This window comes from Trichechus manatus, unplaced genomic scaffold, assembly GCF_000243295.1.
Source record: "Trichechus manatus latirostris isolate Lorelei unplaced genomic scaffold, TriManLat1.0 scaffold00039, whole genome shotgun sequence".
Lineage (NCBI taxonomy): Eukaryota > Metazoa > Chordata > Mammalia > Sirenia > Trichechidae > Trichechus > Trichechus manatus.
The window spans coordinates 8,434,905-8,455,674 of record NW_004443975.1 but is presented as its reverse complement, the minus strand read 5'-3'; the positions used below and the strand labels follow the sequence as shown (position 1 = coordinate 8,455,674).

The window sequence follows — 20,770 nt, the reverse complement described above, 5'->3', positions numbered from 1 at the left end:
ACCCCAAATATGTGCTGTAAATCCTAACCCCTATATCTGTCTGTAGGTGTGATCCCATTTGGGAATAGGGTTTCTTTGTTATGTTAATGAGGTCATACCACTATAGGGTGTGTTTTAAATCACTTAGGAGATATAAAAGGAGCATATTAGGCACAGAAGGAAGGCAAGCAGGAATAAGGGAAAGATAGCTGCCAGGTGGAGGTGTCTTGGAAGTGTCCAGGTAAAGAATGGTTTAGTGTTATCTGTCACTTTGGAAAGCGTTGTGGTTTTGCCATTATGTGGTACTTGAAGCCGATGGAATCCCAACTGATTGCCATCGAGTTCTGACTCATGGTGACCACATGTGTGTCAGAGTTAAACTGTGCTGATTTTCAGAAGTAGATCATCAAGCCTTTGTTCCAGGGTGACTCTGGGTAGACTCAAACCTCTAACTTTTCAGTTAGCAGTTGAGCACAATAACGATTTGCACAACCAGGAATTCCAAAGCCCGGGGGTGACGGGAATTTTATGAGGATAATCTGAATGAGTGGGATGGAGGATGGAAGTCTTTTACCTATAGAAGATAATAGTTCTGGAATTGCCAAATCAGAAGGTTTGCCTGTATAAAATTATGATCTGGCAAATTATCCTCCAAAAAGGCTATAGCTGTTCATGCTATACAAGAGTATGAGCATGTTTGGTTCCCTGTACCTTCAACTGATGATTGACAAAATGTAATCTCATAATTTAATTTGGCTTTTTTTTGTTAGTGAACATTAAGTTAATTCACATCTTCCACCCTGAGATTACGTATTTATGTACTTTTAAAGTTTAATTTTTATTTTAGGTTTTTTTTTTAATTCTTTACCTTTTTAGTAATTGTTGTTTTTATTAGGTGCCTTCGAGTCGATTCCAACTCATAGTGACCCTGTGTACAATAGAACAAACCATTGCCCGGTCCTGTGCCATCCTCACAATTGTTGCTGTATTTGAGCCCATGGTTGCAGCCACTGTGTCAGTCCATCTTGTTGAGGGTCTTCCTTTTTTTCATTGACCCTCTACTTTACCAAGCATGATGTCCTTCTCCAGGAACTGATCCCTCCTGATGACATGTCCAAAGTATGTGAGACCAAGTCTTGTCATTCTTGCTTCTAATGAGCATTCTGGCTGTGCTTCCGAGACAGGTTTATTCGTTTAGTCATTACTTTTGATTTATAAAAATAAAAAATATTTAGAAAAATCCAAGCTGTACTGAAAAATAAAAAGAACAAATCTGCTTAAATTTGAATCACACAGAAATAAATAGTACTAACTAGTTTTGTGACTATTTCAAACATCTCTATACAGATATACAGATGGAAGAATTCATAGAGAGAGACTAATGTTATAAGATCAACTACAAATGCTGTTTTTTAAAAAAATAATTTTATTGGAAAAATAAACTGAAATTAAAGGAATTGCTAAACTTCTGACAATTCTTTAACACAACAGATATTTCTTTGTATATATACATATATATGTGTATTTTTTAATAAAGTAGAAAGAAATCCCTGAAGAGTTTTTAGCTGTTGTGTAGTTGTTTGCCACAAGATTCAACTTGATATTACTGATTGACTTTCTTCCATGTGAACGGCTTGGGCTGAATCCAATTAAGTATAGTCCTTGCTGGGAGGGGCCTGAAAAACTGTGAAATAATTTGTGCCTGGGGTCACTCTTGGCAGGAGTGTATTCTACTCATCTGGGCTTTTAATATCTTTCTCCCAAGAAAGTGGCACAGTGTCCTGGAAAACAGCAAGCCTTGGAAACCATTTCTGCCTTTGCTGAGATACCATAGTGTAGTATGTAGTTAGAGGCTTCAAGATGGATCTCGGCTGAAAGCAGAGAATACCAAGCAGGTATTTACCTGTGTTTTATTGACTATGCAAAGGCATTGGACTGTGTGGATCATAACAAATTATGGATAACATTGCGATGAATGGGAATTCCAGAACACTTACTTGTGCTCATTCGGAACCTGTACATAGACCAAGAGACAGTCTGAACAGAACAAGGGGATACTGTCTGGTTTAAAATCAGGAAAGGTGTCCATCAGGGTTATATTCTTTCACCATACTTATTCTGTATGCTGAGCAAATAATCCGAGAAGCTGGACTATACGAAGAGGAACACGGCATCAGGGTTGGAGGAAGACTTGTTAATGATCTGCGATATACAGAAGACACAAGTTTGCTTACCGAAAGGGATGAGTACTTGAAGAATTTACTGATGAAGAGCAGAGACTACAGTCTTAAGTATGGATTACACCTCAACATAAAGAAAACAAAAATCCTCAAAACTGAACCAATAAGCAACATCATGATAAATGGAAACAATATTGAAGTTGTCAGGGATTTCATTTTACTTGGATTCAGAATCAACGCCCAATGAAGCAGCAGCCAGGAAATCAAATGACATAGTGCATTGGGCAAATCTGCTGCAAAAGACCTCTTTAGAGTGTTGAAAAACAAAGATGTTACTTTGAGGACTAATGTGCGCTGACCCAAGCCATGGTCTTTTCAGTTACCTCGTATACATGTGAAAGCTGGGCAGTGAATAAGCTTAAGACTGAAGAATTGATGCCTTGAATTATGGTATCGGTGAAGAACATGGAATATACTATGGAATTCTAGAAGAACGAACAAGTCTGTCTTGGAAGAAGTACAGCCAGAGTGCTTCTTGGAAGCGAGGATGGCGAAACTGTCTCACATACTTTGGACATGTATCAGGAGGGACCAGTCCCTAGAGAAGGACATCATGCTTGGTAAGGTAGAGGGTCAGTAAAAAAGAGGAAGACCATCAGCGAGGTGGATTGACACAGTGGCTGCAATGATGGTCTCAGATATAGCAGCGATTGTGAGGATGGCGCAGGACCAGGCAGTGTTTCGTTCTGTTGTACATTGGGTCGCTATGACGGCACCTAACAACAACAGTAACAAGACATGGAATTTTCCCGTGAGTTTTCCTAGGGTTACTTGTTGACCCCTTCAGTTTACTTTTCTCCACACCAAAGGGTGTTAGAGAGTATTTTCTGGGTTTTGTGAACTCACCTTTCTTATGTACTGTTTCTTGTATATGTATACTTTTATTCATTTGCTAGATTGTAGAGAATGGATGTGTAGTGTGTGTGTATATTATGTACAACTTCTTGCTCCAAATGAGTAGCACATCATACCAATAATGTTTATTTGATAGTTCACACTTCCTATATGATTTGAAATAGCCAAATATGCTTTTTATCATCTGCTGATTTTTTTTTTTTTTCTGGTTCATTGGTCTGTTTGTCCCTAGCCTGCATCACATCATTTTAATTATTATCATTTATAGTGTGTTTTTATGATTTGGTGAAGCAAGTTTTCCTCTTCTTTCTCTTGTTTGGTTATTTTTAGTATTTTACTACTAAGAATAATACTGATATATATGTTCTTGTGTATGTCTTTTCCTGTATATATTTTTAACATAGATATGTAACAGTCTAAAATAAACCCATCTATCTTTATTCTCCTCTCAGACAGTAAGAGGACTACAGATGCTTTATTTAAATCCCATATACCCACCATTGTTATTGTTGTTGTTCTGTGTAGTCACTATTGTTTAGTTTTTTCCATATATTTACCAGTGCTTTGACCCATCCTTCTTCTTGCGTCTCAGACCTTCTATCTGAAAATTTTTCCTTCTACCTGAAGTCTTCTTCTACACTGAATCCTTAGAATTCCCTTTTAGGGAGAGTCTCTTGATGGTAAAGTCAGTTTTTGTTTATCTGAAAATATATTTATTTCATATTTGCTCTTAAGCATAATTTTAATGAATATATCATTATATGTTGACAGTTATTTTTGTTTGAATTTTGAAGATATTCCAGACTGTTGGCTTCTACTGTTGCTGTTGAAAAGTCTTTTTCTTTTTTTTTTTTTAGTTTAATCTGCCTAGGATTTACTGGGCTTCCTGATTTCAGGGCATTGGTTTGTCTCTACAAATCTGGGAAATATCTCTTAGAATATTGTTTCTTCGTTACTATTAGTATTATATTCTTTGAGAATTCTTATTAGACAAATGTTAGGTCTTCTCCCTCTTTTGTCTCTAGCTTTTTAACTATTCACATCTTTGTCTCTCCGCAGTACATTCTGGATGATTTTTTTTGAGCTCTTTCTGCTCCATTCTTTTGCATATCCTTTGAGTTTGTATTTGTTGAATAGGTACAAAAGAACATTTGTAAGGTGTAAAGAACTGTGATACAACGAACACCTATGTACTCACACCTAAATTCAGAAAAAGAACATTACCTTTACCTTGGACTCCTTTGTGTATTCCTCCCCATCCCTTTTCCCTCCCTGGTGGCGTGGAAACCCTGGTAGCATAGTGGTTAAGAGCTACGGCTGCTAACCAGAAGGTTGGCAGTTTGAATCCACCAAATGCTCCTTGGAAACCCTATGGGGCAGTTCTACCCTGTCCTATAGGGTCGTTATGAGTCGGAATCGACTTGAGGGCAACAGGTTTGGTTGTTTTGTTTTGTTTTTTGGTTTAGGGTAACTACTATTGTGGATTTTGTGTTTATTATTTCCTGGTTTTTTTCCATAGTTTTGCCAAGTATGTTTGTATTGATAGGCCGTATTTTTATTTTTGCATGTGTTTCAACTTTATATAAGTAATCATTCTGCATTTATTTTTCTGTTACTTTTATTGTTTAACATTATATTCTGTCATATCGTTGCATGTAGCTGTAATTCATTTTCATTGCTCAATTGAGTTTAAATTTTATTTATTTTATTTTTCATTTCTAGAAGTTCTGTTTTTTCCAAAATCTGCTCAGCCATTTTTCTTTATAATTTTTGAAGTTTTCATTATCTATAAATCTTTATGCTTATTTTATATTCTCTGATATTTGTAATATCTTTAGTTTTTCATAGTTTGATTCTGCTGGCTGTTGATCATGGTATCCTTGTATATTTTGTTATTTTGACTGTGAGCTCATTTTATTTGGAATTTTATCTTTGAGAATTATTTGCATTTCTAAAGTATATTTGGTTTTTCCATGGGTTGCTTAGAGCACTCCAAACCAGAAAACCCACTGCTGATGAGTCGGTTCCAACTCATAGCAACTCTGTAGGATAGAGTAGAACTGCCCCATAGGGTTTCCAAGGCTGTAAATCTTTATGGAAGCAGACTGCCACATTTTTGTCCTGTGGAGTGGCTGGTGGGTTCAAACCACCGACCAGTTTGGATTGCGGCTGAGTACTTTAACCACTGCACCACTAGGGCTTCCCTTGGAGCATTGCCAACCTGAAAATACGTCATAATAAATTCCTCATTTGAGGTTTTTCAGGTAAATTAGCTTGAATTCTAGTAACAAACTTGTGTGAAGGGAAGTTTTCTTTTTCTGAGTAGACTCAGAGCCATGGTCAAGATGGACAGCTTTATTGCTGCCCATTCTGCACAATGGATGTTTATCTCTAACTCACCTTCATGCTGATGATATGGCCCTCTGGAGTTTAGTGGATGGGGGGAGGCTACTAGCTTGCATTAGCTCCCATTAGCCCTAAGCTTTATCTTCTGCCTCTGTGAACCTCAGAGTTCTCAAAACAAGATCAGTGTTAACCAGGATTGGATTTGATAACTAACCCTCCAGGCTAAAGCCAGTTTACATTTCTCCCAGAATTCCTACCTTCTCTTCAAAAAGGTACCTTTGTATTTTAATCATTTTTGGTTGATTACAATGGAAGAGTCATTCTGTATGTTGAAAATGAAAGACAGTTGCATTTTTTTTTTCCTATATTCAGTTAATGTCAGGTACCAAACTCAGTTTCTAAAGTTACTGTGGGTTTGTACATTTTTCATGGGCTTCCCCAAAGAGATAATTTTTCTTAACATATCAGTTTTTCGTGTGTGTATGAAGTCTCTTTAAGAGTAGGTTGAGCAATAAGATGAATTGCATTGAACTAGTTTTCAAAGAATCTAGGGAGTAATGTATTTCCTTAGAACGACTGGCTTGATGAATATTTCCTAAGGCTGTTTGGGAAATATTTTCTTAGAAGAGAGAATGCCTGGGACCCAGATGTGTATATAGTATGTATTTTATAGTCAGGTTTTAATTTTAGTTATGTTACTTTTGTGAGTTGACTTTTTTCTTTTTTCTGATTGGAGATGATTAATCAAGTGTACTATAGTATAGGTATATCATTAACAATGTTATCTTTTTAAAATATTTACAGTGGAAGTATGCGAGACTTAACAGCACAAGTGACTAGTGGTCTCCTGCAATTCCCAGAAGTGACTATTCAAGCCCTTGGAGAAGATGAAATAACACTAGAATCTGTGCTTCGTGGAAAGTTTGCTACAGGTAAAATAATGTTGCTGAAAATTTAGTAATATTTAAGGTAAACAGTAATAAGTATGTATTGCAGTTTCTCTAATGTGGAAGAAAAAAGCAGAACTTGGGTAGAGTGGTCCCATATAAATATATGACATCTATGACCTTTTATAATCTAGAACACATTTTCAATGACTCTTTGGTTGGGGCTGTTACAGTTCATTTTTTGTTACTAAAAATCTGGATATATTTTGTGCTTTTTAGTATTAAGTATCTGTATTTGGGAAGTAGAAATGGTACACAACTGGCTCTTGTTGAATCAGTCGATAAGGTTTATTGGGGATGAGTTGGGATTAGAACCTAAACAGTCTTAACAAGTAGAAAAATCTGATTGTAGGACTCTAGGTTAAAAAAAAAATTTTTTTTATAGTCTTATTTTTTTATTCCATTAGTCTGAACTATGGCCTAGATGGTATAATATAGCAGAGAACCATACCAAAGAGGCCATTATATTAGGATTTCAGTCTAGTGAAAGATACTATAGAAGAGTTTTCTGAAAATCAGTTTTTTAGCTATCCTTCTCCGCAGGAAGGCAGCAAAGCATATCTATCAGTCATTTAGCCATTTTCAATGCTATTCTCTTGAATATTAAAAGTAGTAACAACATTTACTATATACCAAGCGTTGTGACAACTTTTCATTGAGGTAGGTATTTGAATTTTCTCAGTAAGCAGTCTTCTACTTAGCCAAGTCTCTCTGTAACTTGATCCCAGGTACACAGATAGCAATGGCAGAAATGCACTTTGAACTCAGGCAGTCTGGATCCCCAGTGTGCCATGCTACTTCCTTAAACTGTATAGCCTCTCTCAGCTGTAATTTAGTAGATCCACCTGTCTACTTGATATTTTCACTTGGGTACATGATATATATTTGAAATTTAATAGTATAAGTTACTCCAGCAAAAATTCAGGATTCGTTCTTGATTCTTCTCTTTTGCTTAGCTTCTCATATCTAATTTACCAGCCAGTAAATCCCTTTAGTTCTACCTCTAAGATGAATCTACAGTCAGTCCACTTCTAGCTATCCAGTCACGGGTATCTTCTTCCTACTTCTACTCTGTGCTTCCCCCTATTGTGCATTGTCTGCATAGGAGCTGGTGTAACATTTAAAAAATAAGTCAGATTGTCACGTCCCTGCTTAAATCTCTGGTGATTTTAAGTTGCATGCAGAATAAAATGCAAACACACTAGTAAGAGGCCAGAAGGGCTTCTGATACTTCTAGTGTTGCACTAGTTATGTCTTGTCTTCTCAATTAGATTGTAAACTCTTCAGGAAAAGAATTATGTGTTACAACTACCATAGCTCCTAGTTTAAATTCTTTAAGGTATAATGTAGTTAAAGTATGAGTTTTGGAGTTAAACTTAGGATCCACTTTGGCTTTCCTGCTTTGTAGCTGTGTGACTTTGAGCAAGTTATTTAACCATCTTAAGCTTTAGTTGCTTTATCTCTATGTTGAAGTGTGATAAGGAATAAATGACATAGTATATTTAAGCATATAGTATGGTGCCTGTACTGAATGATTATTTTCATTATCGTAATATTACTTGCTCATTTTTTTGACTAATTGACGGCCACTCTTTATAAATGCTTAGATTTCAATTTGGGGATAACACGTGAAATTTTATATAATCAGCTATATACTGTATATTTCAAGGAGCCCTGGTGGCACAGTGGTTAAAGCGATTGACTGCTAACCGAAAAGTCAGCGATTTGAAACCACCATTGGCTGTGCGGGAGAAAGATGTGGCAGTCTGTTTCCATAGAGATTTACAGCTTTGGAAACCTTATGGGGTCACTATGAGTTGGAATTGATTTGATGGCAGTGGGTTTGGTTTATACTATATATATGTAAAAGAGCTAACTGCTATTTAGTTTTGTGTGTGCATACAATATTAAAATAAGTTGTTTTTTTGCTTTTTTTTTTCCTTCTAGGGAAAAGTGGACTTGCTTGCTTGGCTTGTGGTCCACAACTTGAGGTAGTAAACTCTGTAACAGGAGAGCGCTTGTCTGCGTATAGATTTAATGGCGTAAATGATCAGCCTCCTATAGTCCTAGCAGTGAAAGAATTCTCTTGGCAGAAGAGAACTGGATTGTTAATTGGATTGGAAGAAGCAGAAGGGAGTGTTCTCTGTCTTTATGACCTTGGCATATCAAGAGTGGTTAAAGCAGTTGTTCTTCCAGGAAGGGTAGGTATTGTTTAAGGCAACTAGACATTTCTGTTGTTAAATCTGAACACTTACTGGTTACATGGGTGTGTTTACTTTGAAAATCCAATGAGTTGTTATTATAATTAATGTATGTTTATGTATGTTATTCTTCAAGAAAAAGTTTTTTACAAAGAGGTTAAACTCATAATATGTTACAAGGGAGTTGACATTTAAAATACAGCTTTCTTCTTGGTTAGAAAATTCCAAAGTAAAAGTAATGATGACATGACATGTAGTGTTCTAATACTCTTTTATATGAAGGGAATCATCTGAGTCACATTCTTATCTCCAGTTGTGTTTTATGGGGACACTGAAAGTTTATAAAAACATACTATATTCATTACAATGGTATTTTTAAAGTGTGTCTTTTTTCCTTTGCGACTATAGCCAGATATCTGGAAAACATGTCTTCACTGCTGTTTAAGGTTTTAGTAATATATTTAAATAATGGATTCATTAATAATTGCCATTTATTAATTCTGATATATGTATGCTTTCTGTATGTCAGACACCTATTAATAGTAACATAGAAGTACTTTGAATTCTGGATTGTTTCGTCAGCGAGTTTATTGCTGCTCTTCCTGTACATGAGAGAAAAAAGTATACACTTAAATACATACACATAAAATCATATAAGAATAAAATTCTTTCTATACACGATGTACACGTTCTTTCTATACATGATATGTAAAAGGTATATACTTACATACAAATACGTATGTATGCATGTTTGCATATGTTTGTATATGTATATATATATAATCGTAGAAGAATAGAATTTTTAAAGTTAAAAGGGATCTAATGACAAAATAACATGTTTTTATAGATGAGGAAACTGAGGTTGAGTGAGATAATGGGGTAGACTGAAATAGTTTATAGCCTGATATATGTATTATACTTGCCAGTGGTGATAGACTAGAGTGAAAAAAGAGATTTTAGACGCAGAATTAATTTAGCAATTTATTAATGCTTACTATGAATTGGAGCCCTGGTGGCACAGAGGTTAAGAACTATGGCTGCTAACCAAAAGATCAGTTCAGACCCACCAGCTGATCCTTGGAAACCCTATGAGGCAGCTCTACTCTGTCCTATAGGATTGCTATGAGTCAGAATTGGGTTCGCTTTTGGTTGGTACTGTGAATCAAGCTATGTGCTAGATTCTGGGGATACATAGATGAATTGAAGTTGGTCCGTACTTCCCAAGAGCTTGTAGTCAAGTGGGAAAAAACAGATTACAGCATAAATATGATAAGTACTTTGATAGATTTAAGGACTTCGAACAGGGAGAAAACCTGGATAATTTCTGCTTGAAAGGGTTGGGCATTTCCGGCAAAGAGTAGCATGTACAAAGTCACACTAACACGAAGCATTTGGGAAACTTCAGGCTTAATTTAGAATGGCTGGAGGCAGGGTAAGAGGGAGAGTGGGGGTCAGAGATGGTGAAGATTCAAATTGTGAATGACCTTGTTTGCACTTAGGGGCCTCTTCCTAAAGTCTGTGGTGAAGTCATTTTACATTTTAAGCAGAACTCTAGTGTGTAAAATGCTCCTTAGATTGGAATGTGAAAATAGAAGCAAGGAGACTGGTAGTTTGGGCAAACAGTGAGAGGAACTGAACCAGGGAAATGACAGAAATGGAGAACGTGGTCCAGATTCAGAATACATTCAGGAAGTAATGTGGACAGTGCTTGGGGATCATTTGGATAAGGTTAACTGAAAAGTATCAAGAGTTAATAAGTTTCTGGCTGCTCATTTGGGTGAATGGTTAGTTTCATTATTATGGAAGAAGGCATATAAGACAAGGAAAAAATTGGGTGAGTAGTAATAGATACATTGAAAAGAAATTCAGCCAGCCAGCTAGCTATTTTTTTTACTAAGACAATAGTACCTCTTCAGTTTGTTTGCTTTATACTGCCTTATTCTAAAATTAGGTAGCATTGTCAGTCATTTCATATAATTTGTATAAGGGATGCAAACAGACATATTCCTTATCCCTCACAGAGGCAATTGGAAAGAATATACTTTATTATAATTTATAGACATTATTGCCATAATATAGAAAAGGAAGAAAATCCATGAAATTACAGCTTTCAGATTAGTGTCAGTGATCTAGAAGCTGCCAAAACTTTGTGTGAAATCCATTATTATATAAACCTTTTAAAGAAGGCTAGACCTCTGTAGGCTTTAAGACATAAACAGGACTTAAGCATCTTGTGTTTAGAGATTTTTTTTCTTTTAAGGGTAAACAGTAAATTTTTCTGGAGTGAATCGTTTTTATTCTTCCTTAAGAGTAGAGGCAATATAATCATAGAGTGGCTGGTTAAGAGCTTTAATGTTGGAAGAATTTAGGTTTGAGTTTTAACTTCATGACTGCATGACTTCAGTAACTCAGCTAACCTTTCTAAGTCTCAGATAGTTCCATCTTTATCACAGATAATTACATAATACACCTGTTCCTCACCAGCTATCTCTTTACACGACATTTAGCATTTATGACAATAGTAAAAAATCTGCTGTCCGACTATTTTGCACGTTAACAATATACGGCTGGCAGTAATGAACGCTGAGGTGCGAGGTGAAAGTAATGCTGGCTATGATGGTTACGTGTCCACTTGACTGGGCCGTGATTCTCAGTGGTTTGGCAGTTATGTAATGGTATAGGCATCCTCCATTTTGTGATCTGGTGTGGTCATCCTAAATTTTCACATAATGCCAATTTTCGAGTAACAACCTGGTCTTTGGAACCTAACCATGTCGGTAAGTGAGGAGTGGATGTAGTCCAATATCAAAGGGTTATCGTAAACATTAAATGAGCCAGTTAGCACAATGCTGGGCACATAATAAGATCTCAGTAAACATAATTTATTATTTCTGATTGTGTAGTGTTTTTATATATTGATAATAGTGCAATTCCTAATACATCTGATGGTTTCATGATGTTATTCAGATTAACAGTATTAAATGCAAATTTATGGTTCTATATTTGAAAATAACTGTATTTGAAAATGGAGCCCTGGTGGTGCAGTGGTTAAGCACTCAGCTGCTAACCAATAGGTTGACAGTTCCAATCCACCAGCTGCTCCTTGGAAACCCTATGGGGCAGTTTTACTCTGTCCTATAGGGTCTCTATGAGTTGGAATCAACTCAGTGGCAGTGGGTTTGGGGGGTTTTTTTGGTTATATTTGAAAATAGCAGTATTTGAAAAGCTGTTAACTGATAATCTGACTTAATTTCAAAATTTGTTGTGTTTTTACTTTTATCACTTCATAGAAGAAAAGCAAATCATATATTCTGCCTTTTAGGTAACCGCTATAGAACCTATAATTAATCATGGAGGAGCCAGCGCAAGCACTCAGCATTTACACCCAAGTCTGCGATGGCTTTTCGGTGTGGCGGCTGTGGTAACTGATGTTGGACAGATCCTTCTTATTGACCTGTGTTTGGATGACTTGTCATGCAGTCAGAATGAAATAGAGGCATCAGGTAATTAGTCATTCTTGAAACAAAAAGTTGAGTACCTGAAAATTCTGTTACAATGGATTGGTTTTAAAAAATAATCGAAACATTTTATGTGGAAGCTTGTTTATGGATTTCTGATTCTTTTATTGTTTGAACTGGGCACTAAGGTAGCTTTTGCATGAATTATTCTTTATTGATGAAGTATGCATACACTAAAGTAAATCATAAAAGAGGTAGGGGTTTTTTGTATTTCCAGATATTCATTCGAATAAGATCTATTATTAAATGAATGCCTCAAGAAGAACTAAAGGTATAAAATTTTGATCTTTATCAGCCAATACAAAATTATTCAACCATATAGGATCTAATGTAGTGTTTTTGGTATACTGTTTATGTTCTGTGGTAAGACCAAGATAGAAATAAAGTTATTTAATGGGAACTAACAGTGTAGTGTTCCTAAAGTTGAATGTTTTCCTCACAAAATAACACCTTAGAATGCTACTCAGATTGAAAGAAAGTAAAGAGACAAATTTTTCCTCTTTAACACTAATACTTGTATTTATGAGTCTACTCTTGTCAAATGCTTTCAGTTTTTTGTTTATTTAAATTATTATTGGACTCTTGATTGGTTTATGTAGAAAGAGCTAACCTAAAAACTCTTAAAAAAATCGTTGTGTTTTTACAAGTTTTCAGACAAAGCAGAAAAGGACCATTTTACCATGAAAAGGTGTTGACCCTGAGGACTTCCTTGACTGTTAAAGCAGTCCTGGAATATCCATGGGGATCTGTTCACTTAGGGATCAGCCAAGAAATAGACACAAACTATCAGTATTTTATCCAGTTTATAATGAATGAACTAGTAGAAATTATCTAAACCTGGTTAATTAAAACTACAGGTGGTAAAAAAATTGCATTTGACCAGAAGTTGACTGAGGAATCAAATCATCTGAACAGAATTTAAATCTGCAAAATACAACCCAAAAAAATTTGATTTGGCAGACAGTAATGACCATACATACACTTAAAAAGAAATGGTGAGTGGTAGAAACTATAATCTGTAAATTTTGGTATGTATAAATTCTGGATGAAGTTGAAATGGAAGGAGAACTGACTAATGAAAACAACAGTTAACTAAAAATGAATTTGGAAAATATTAGAAAATAGCTTAACTGCTTTTTATAGAAAATAGGTCGAGGAATTACATGGGCTTACTGGAGTTTTATTCTAGAGTGTGCTTTGTCAGTGATATTACAAATGTAAGGCTAATTAAAATGCTTGTATTCAAAAAAATAAATAAAAATTTTAAAAAATGCTTGTATTCATAATTAAAACTTTTCAGATCAAAAATGGTAGAATTAAAACATCCTTTTTAAAAAAAAAATCCTTTACTTCAGAAGTCACTAATCAGTAGGTGAATTCAGCATAAGGATAAATTTATAATGGTAGTCTCTAGATTGTGATCAAAAACATTTGAGAATTATTAAGCCATTGAATTTTATAGCATAAAAAAATTGAGTTTTGGGGTTTAATTCAAAATTTACCTTTTTTGTTTACAAAAGTAATTATGATTGCAGGGGTTCAAACTTGACTTAAAAGCACATTACATAGAAAAAAGTTCCTAACATGTATTCTGCAATAAATACAGTTTTGCAACTTTTCCAAACTTAACATCATTTCTTATACGTATTTCCACATCAATGCATATAGATTTACTTTCTTATTTTGAATAGGTTTATAGTATTCCACTATATTCCATAAATATGAACTGTTTGGCAAAATTTAATCACTTACTGAAAAAAGCAACCAGAAGCAGAAGGAATTGGGAGGGTAACAATTCAAGTACAACGTGTTACGTTTTTTTCTTCTTTTTAACAGCATTCAGGAAACCTGCACTTGCGTGTGTTACGTATATTGCATATAGACCTGAATTTTTTTATTATAAAGATTTCAAACATCCGCAAGTAGATAGAAGAGTACAGAATTCTCACATACACATCACTCAAATTCAAGTTAGTTTTCAAGATATATCGTATGTGCTTCATGCATCCCCCTCTGTTTTCCTGCATTTCCCTTCCTCTCTCTTTCTCTCTTTTTTTCCTGCATTATTTAAAATGAATATGGTTATTTTATTACATAATCATAATTCCATTATCACTTCTAACAACATTGAAGATAATTCTTGGTATTGTCTAATATCCAGTCCATAATCTAATTTGCCATGATTGTCTCTAAGACATCTCTTTTTGTTTAGTTTGTTTGAATTGGAATCCAAACAAGGTCCACACATTATATTTGATAGTTATGTTTCAAGTCTCCTTGAATGCAGAATAATCGTCTCTCTACCCTTTCCTTTTTTGTTATTTCTGATGCCACTGACTTAACCCAAGAAACTGACTATCTGGTAAAGTGTCCCACATTCTGGAGTTATCTACATGTTTTCATATGGCGTCAATTATATTTTGTATTTCTGTAAAATGTAAGTTAGCTCTGATAAGATTAGGTTTAACATTTTGGCAAGAATACTTCAGAGGTGCTGAGTACCTTTATATTGTATCATATGCGGAGGTATATGGCATCTGGTTGTTTCACATTTAGTGATAAGTGGGTTCAGATGATGTCAGTATCATCCTCCTGTTTTTATCTTTAAGCCAGTGGTTCTCAACCAGGGGTGGTTTTTACCCTCTAGGTGTTTGGCAATGTCTGGAGACACTTTAACAGTAGTGGTTACTCCACAGCAAAGAATGTCAGTAGTGTGGAGATTTAGAAATCCTACTTTTATAAACTAATGGTTTTATCCATTGGAAATGTTGCCCTGATTAAGCTCTTATTTCATTAAGGACTGCAGAATGACAATTTTTAAATTCTGTCAATCTAAGGAAAAATTTCCTCATTAACTAGGACTGTTTGGTTACTCTGAGATACAGTGTGTACAGAAAAGGCAGGATAAATGCTTACTATTTCTTTAAGTACTAATTTTCTGAGTAAGAAATTAGTACCAAGTTACTTCCGGCAGGGTGTGGGAAGGTAAAAGTTTACATAGCAAATTAGGCTCCCATTTGAACTATGACTACACAGATTGTTCAGTTACATTGGTTACATTATTCACATTGATTAACATTCTCGTTAATTCCTTTCTAAATGTTCCATTTTCAGTAGTCTAGTTTCCCTGTTCCTTTACCCTTTCATCTTCGCTTTAGAGTAGTTGTTGATCCTTTGGTCTCATGTAGATGATTTTTTAAAGGTACACAGTACTCACGGGTGATATTCTTTATTATTTTGTGAGCCAATCTGTTATTAAAAGGTGACCTCAGGATGATTTTGGTTCAAAGTTTAAAGAATATTTCTATCTCAAGGTGATAGTTTTGGGAAGTCTTCTAGTTTCAACTGGTCCAGTAAGTCTGGACTTTTTTTTAAGAATTTGAGTTCTGTTCCATGTTTTTCTCCCATTCTGTCAGGATCCATCTATTGTGGCCCTGATCAGAATGGTCCTTAGTGGTAGCTGGACACTATCTAGTTCTTCTGGTCTCAGGGTAGATGTGGCAGTGGTTCATGTAGACCGTTATCCTATAGACTAATTTCTTCTCTGAGTCTTTGGTTTCATTCTTTCTCTTTTGCTCCAGATGAGTAGAGACTGACATTTGTATCTTAGATGGCCACTTGAAAGCTTTTAAGACCTCAGATGCTACTCACCAAACTAGGATGTAGACCATAAACTTTATGAACTATACTATGCCAACTGACAGAGTTGTCCTACAAGACTATAATCCTAAACCTTCAAACCCAGAAAACCAGTCTCAAAAGATGTTTGGTTGTGTCTAAAAAGTATCCATAACTGTGCCCCCATGTGATTAGTTACATATATGGATGTACATGCATGCACACACATAACGTACATACACATACATATAGATACATGTATTTGTGCCCACAGGTACACATAATAACCTGTTGCCGTCAGGTGATTCTGACTCATAGTGACCTTATAGGACAGAGTAGAAATGCCCCGTAGGGTTTCCATGGAGTGACTGATGGATTCGAACTGCCAACCTTTTGGTTAGCAGCCAAGTTCTTAATTACTGTGCAACTGGGGCTCTGTACACATAATACTTAGCCATAAAACCAAGAAAACCAAACCCACCGCCATCAAGTTGATTCCGACTGATAGCAACCCTATAGGACTGAGTAAAAGTACAATGTAGAGTTTCCTAGGCTGAAGTCTTTGCAGAAGCAGACTGCCACATCTTTCTCCTGTAGAACAGTGGGTGGGTTCAAACCACCGACCTTTTGGTTAGCAGCCAAGTGCTTTAAACACTATACCACCAAGGCTCCTTTACATACATATGCGTATCTACATACATACATAACTACACACATGTTTTTTTGGTTGTTGTTGGCATCCCCTTTAGTCATTAGCTTCCTAGGTTTCTGGCAAAAGATGTGCTAGGCTCATCTTGTGTATTTCTTGCCCCAGACCTAGAATCAGCCATTCCTCCAAGTAGAGTTTTTAGATTGTAGTTCTGTATTTGAAAAAATAAATTATCAGTTTTATTATGATTAGGGAAATTGTTTAACCCTTAAAAAAATTCTACCTTAGATAATATTTGAGGTGTCCTGTGAGATAATTTTTTTTTAACTACAGACTTCTATGTATTTTGAAAGTTAGAGCATTTAGATAGACCAGGATGGCTATTTTACAGTTCGACATGCTTTGTTATCACTCATCTTTATTTTAATTGATTCCATTGGTCGTTATTTGTTTTTCTTTTTGCTGTTTATAGTTTGTTAATTTTATTTGAATTATTTTTGTTTTTAGACCTTGAAGTTGTAACTGGTATCCCGGCTGAAGTACCGCACATCAGAGAAAATGTGATGCGAGAAGGGCGCCATCTGTGTCTCCAGTTAGTGAGCCCTTCAGGAACAGCCGTTTCAACTCTCAGTTACATCAGCAGGACAAATCAGCTCGCTGTAGGCTTTTCTGATGGCTGTCTAGCACTTTGGAATATGAAAAGCATGAAAAGAGAGTAAGTGTAACTTTTCTCATTTAATTATTGGTAGTTTCTTTCTGAATGTAACTTGTGTGCGATTATTAATATTTGAAAATTAGCATAAAGAGAATAGGGCAGGGAAGATGAATGAGTATGAATAATTCCTAATTGCATTAAATCATAGTTTGATATTATAAAGAAATGACTTAGCACATGAATTCAGGTTGAGTCTTTCAGTGTTTCTTTAAAAGGCATTTCAGTTATTGTGGTACACCATTTGCTCTTAAAATATGACTCTATAAAGACAAAACTACATGTTTATGGAGTATGAGTTCTTTTAAAAGTGCTTTTCCCCATAATCTTCTATATAAAATAGCAGTGATAAAGTGTGCTCAGCTGACAGAAAAACAAAGGATTTTTAAAAGTCAAAGTTAAAAATACTTGTGTTTTTGAATTTTTATACTGTCAATATCTCTCCCAAATATAATTATATTGCTACTTTTTATTAATATCTATAGAGTAAAATTGCTGAGGACATAACCCTTTATTGAGGGAGGTAGCAGATAGGCATTATAAATTTTTTATGTTAATCTCTAAAGTAGATGCCTGTTGTCGATTTGATGTTTATTTCTTTTTTCAAGGCATGTTGGTAGTTTTTCTTAAGTAATCTATTATGAATACGAGTGAATGAAATAAAATAATCTTCCCAAACTTTCTGCTCAATTAGTTGAGCCAACAAATTAGTACCAACTTACCTGAATCTGGTGATAAATGTCTGCCCAAGGTTGAAGTGAAGAAAGAAAGAGAAATGGAAAATAGCAAGTAAATTCCTTCATCTCAAACCAGAGCCATTTTTCCTTCTGAGTTATTAATGTTAGTTACTATTAGAGTACTACTATTCAATATTAGAATACCATAAAATAAACACTGAATGTCCCTGGACTTCTCAGATTCACAATTTTTCTCCAAAATACTAGTGTTGAAGTACCTGTTCTCTCGCTTAGTAGCTCCCTATGAGAAGTTCATTTGAACTTTCTTTGCTGATATCCTTGTTAGTTCATCAGCTCGTGTTTAAATTGGTCCTAAGGTATGTCTGGAGAACCTGACTTCTACAGCAACGTTTTCTCTAGCTACTGTCATTTCTTGGCTAATGAATCTTTTCAAGAGGATTATTCTTCAGGGTTTCTTAACTCTTCTGTCTAAGTAGTAGGAAAACTGGCTCTGAACCTAAGTGGCTGAAATGGAGTGTTATGGCAGAATTTCATCTCTTTCTAGGGCGCCTCTTATTGGGGAACAGTGCTTAGTGACATATGTTTATGTGAGTGGAAGAATTAGTTTACATATACATATATACTACGGCCATAGCCTTGATGCTTTGCGCCCTGTGTATTTCTGAAGATAAAACTACTCAGTCACGTTCCCCGAATCAGTCCATTTTGGGGATCGTATGAATAGTGGTTACTCTAACCCAAATTCTTACATCAAGTCCCTCCTGTCCTTCCTTTTTCATAAAATTATAACTTAAAATATGAAATGTACTATTTTTTATACCTGTTATAGATACTTCACACAGCTGGAAGGTGGAAGAGTTCCTGTATATGCTGTTACTTTTCAAGAACCTGAGAATGATCCTCGTAATTGCTGTTATTTGTGGGCTGTTCAGTCTACACAAGATAGGTAAGTGTGATACATGTGGTTTTAAAAAATATTTGTCAAAATGGAGTAGTGGTTATTATTATTATTATTTGAAGGCTTTGTTTGTACTTTGTTGTCCCTTTTAGTGAAAGAAACATAATTCTTTTAGTGAATTAATGAATGGTAGTTAAAGTGATTTTAATGGTTAAATTATTGTTTCTGTCTGTTTGGATAGTGTGGTACGAGGAACATTAACAGTGTGTGGTACACTGGAAGCCAAGTAAAAGAAGTGTTTTAAGAAGGATCAACTAGTAAGAGTCAGAATTCAGATTCAGACAATGTGGCTCTTGAATCTGCTCTTAACACTTAACTGCGTGCTGTACTTGAGTAATACAGGGTTGATTTTGTATCTTTGCTTAATGTCCTTATTGTATAGACCTCATCTTCATGATCCAGGACAACATCTTCATCCTAGTCAGAAGCATAGCAAGATGGAGGAAGGGACCAGATAGAAGGAGCAAAGGACATGCTGTCCATTAGAGTGGTTCCCTGTAGTTGCCCTGGGATAATTGTGCTTACATCCCCTTGGCCAGAACTTGACCATGGGGTGGCCACAATTAGCTGCAAAGGAAACTGGGACGTGTAGTATACATTTTGGGCAAACAAGTGCCTAACTGTAACATACATATTGAAGAAGGGGAGAAAGAATATTGGGTAAACACTTATAATAGTCTCTGCCACATAATGTGGCACCTAAACTATGCAACAATACCAGCTTAATTTAATTAGAATGATAAAAAGTAAAAATCTGTTACTGTTTCAAAGGACTATATTTTATGAAAACAACAAAAGAAAACTAATTTCTTCACAGTGACTTTAGTTTTGTCACATGCACTCAATGTTGTACCAACTAAATTTATGTGGGGAATAAGAGATGTTTAATGTATTAATATGATACGTAGCATATCTCCTTAGTTAATTTGTGTTTCTTTCAGTGAAGGGGATGTTTTGAGTTTACATCTGCTCCAGCTGGCCTTTGGTGATAGAAAGTGTTTGGCATCAGGACAAATCTTATATGAGGTAATAGTAACGGTAATACGAGTTCATATTACTGTTTTATTCATTATTTACCTATTGTGTTATCCTTGTTTTAAGATATTAAAAAGTTATTCTTATATTCAAGGAAATACCGTATTCATAATTTCGTAGAAAAAAGCTTAGGGACCAGGAGATTAGCTGTTTTACCTGGGTAGCATTCTTAACGTCTCTAGGTATCATTTTCCTTTAAAATTAGTGGTTTAATTGGTAGCTGGAAAAAAATACTGCACATTGTTGCTTGAATTTAGCATATCAAGCAGTAAGCCATGGGGTGGCTTTATAAATAGTCTTGCCATTTACAGTTGTAAAAGAGGGTAAATGAATCCAGTCTTTCAGATGGCTACCTTTTTTTTTTTTTCCTGGCTTAATTTCTGAGGAAAGAGTGGAATGCTGCTAATAGCCATATTTTACCAACTCTCACAACAGTATCTGTCTCTAGAACAAGAGTTTTTTAACCTACTATTTGAGGGATATATGAGTGGTTTTTGGGGAATCCATAAAGTCCCTGAAATTATATATAAAACTTTTCTGATTAAGCATTTTCCTGGGGAAGGACTCATAGATTTTGTCAGATTCTTAATGGAATTGATGTGTAAAAAAAAGTTTAAGAACTACTTAGTATTCTAGAGCAAGAATTTCTGTGAGACCACAGAAATAGGATGGCTGGCCTAGCAATGTAATGTAATTGCATTATGTAAATGTTATGTTATTACAATATAATGTCATTGCAGATGCTTATGGAATTTCAATGGTTATTCCAGTTGACACCAGCCAGCATTATGAGGGTCCCCATATTTAATAACACCTTTAGAAAACATGTTGGGAATTGTTCGTGAGAGACTCAGTCTAGCTTTGTGTTTGTGTTTTATGGAGCCTTTTTTGGTAATTTGTTCTCCAATCTTTAACTTTCTAGTTTTAAAACAGATTTTGTTTTCTTTGTATTGTGTGAAAACCTTTACATTTGGAGAATGTTTAATTGTAGCCTGGCTTTTTGCCTAGAATCCT

At 35.3% G+C, this 20,770-nt stretch overlaps 1 protein-coding gene across 4 annotated transcripts in view; it reads left to right on the top strand.

The window, feature by feature from the left end:
• The window catches only part of AHCTF1 (AT-hook containing transcription factor 1), a 72,935-nt gene that overhangs the window by 10,208 nt on the left and 41,957 nt on the right, over positions 1 to 20,770 (top strand). For 3 of the 4 annotated variants that reach the window (XM_023730920.1, XM_023730919.1, XM_004375872.2), the window contains exons 2-7: positions 6,225 to 6,352; positions 8,315 to 8,568; positions 11,891 to 12,071; positions 16,861 to 17,068; positions 18,593 to 18,709; positions 19,663 to 19,747. In XM_023730920.1, coding sequence (XP_023586688.1) covers positions 6,232 to 6,352; positions 8,315 to 8,568; positions 11,891 to 12,071; positions 16,861 to 17,068; positions 18,593 to 18,709; positions 19,663 to 19,747 — 966 coding nt within the window. In that variant the 5' untranslated portion in view covers positions 6,225 to 6,231. Of the gene's footprint in view, positions 1 to 6,224; positions 6,353 to 8,314; positions 8,569 to 11,890; positions 12,072 to 16,860; positions 17,069 to 18,592; positions 18,710 to 19,662; positions 19,748 to 20,770 lie in introns of those variants that run through there. The other variant, XM_023730921.1, reaches the window with a different exon arrangement.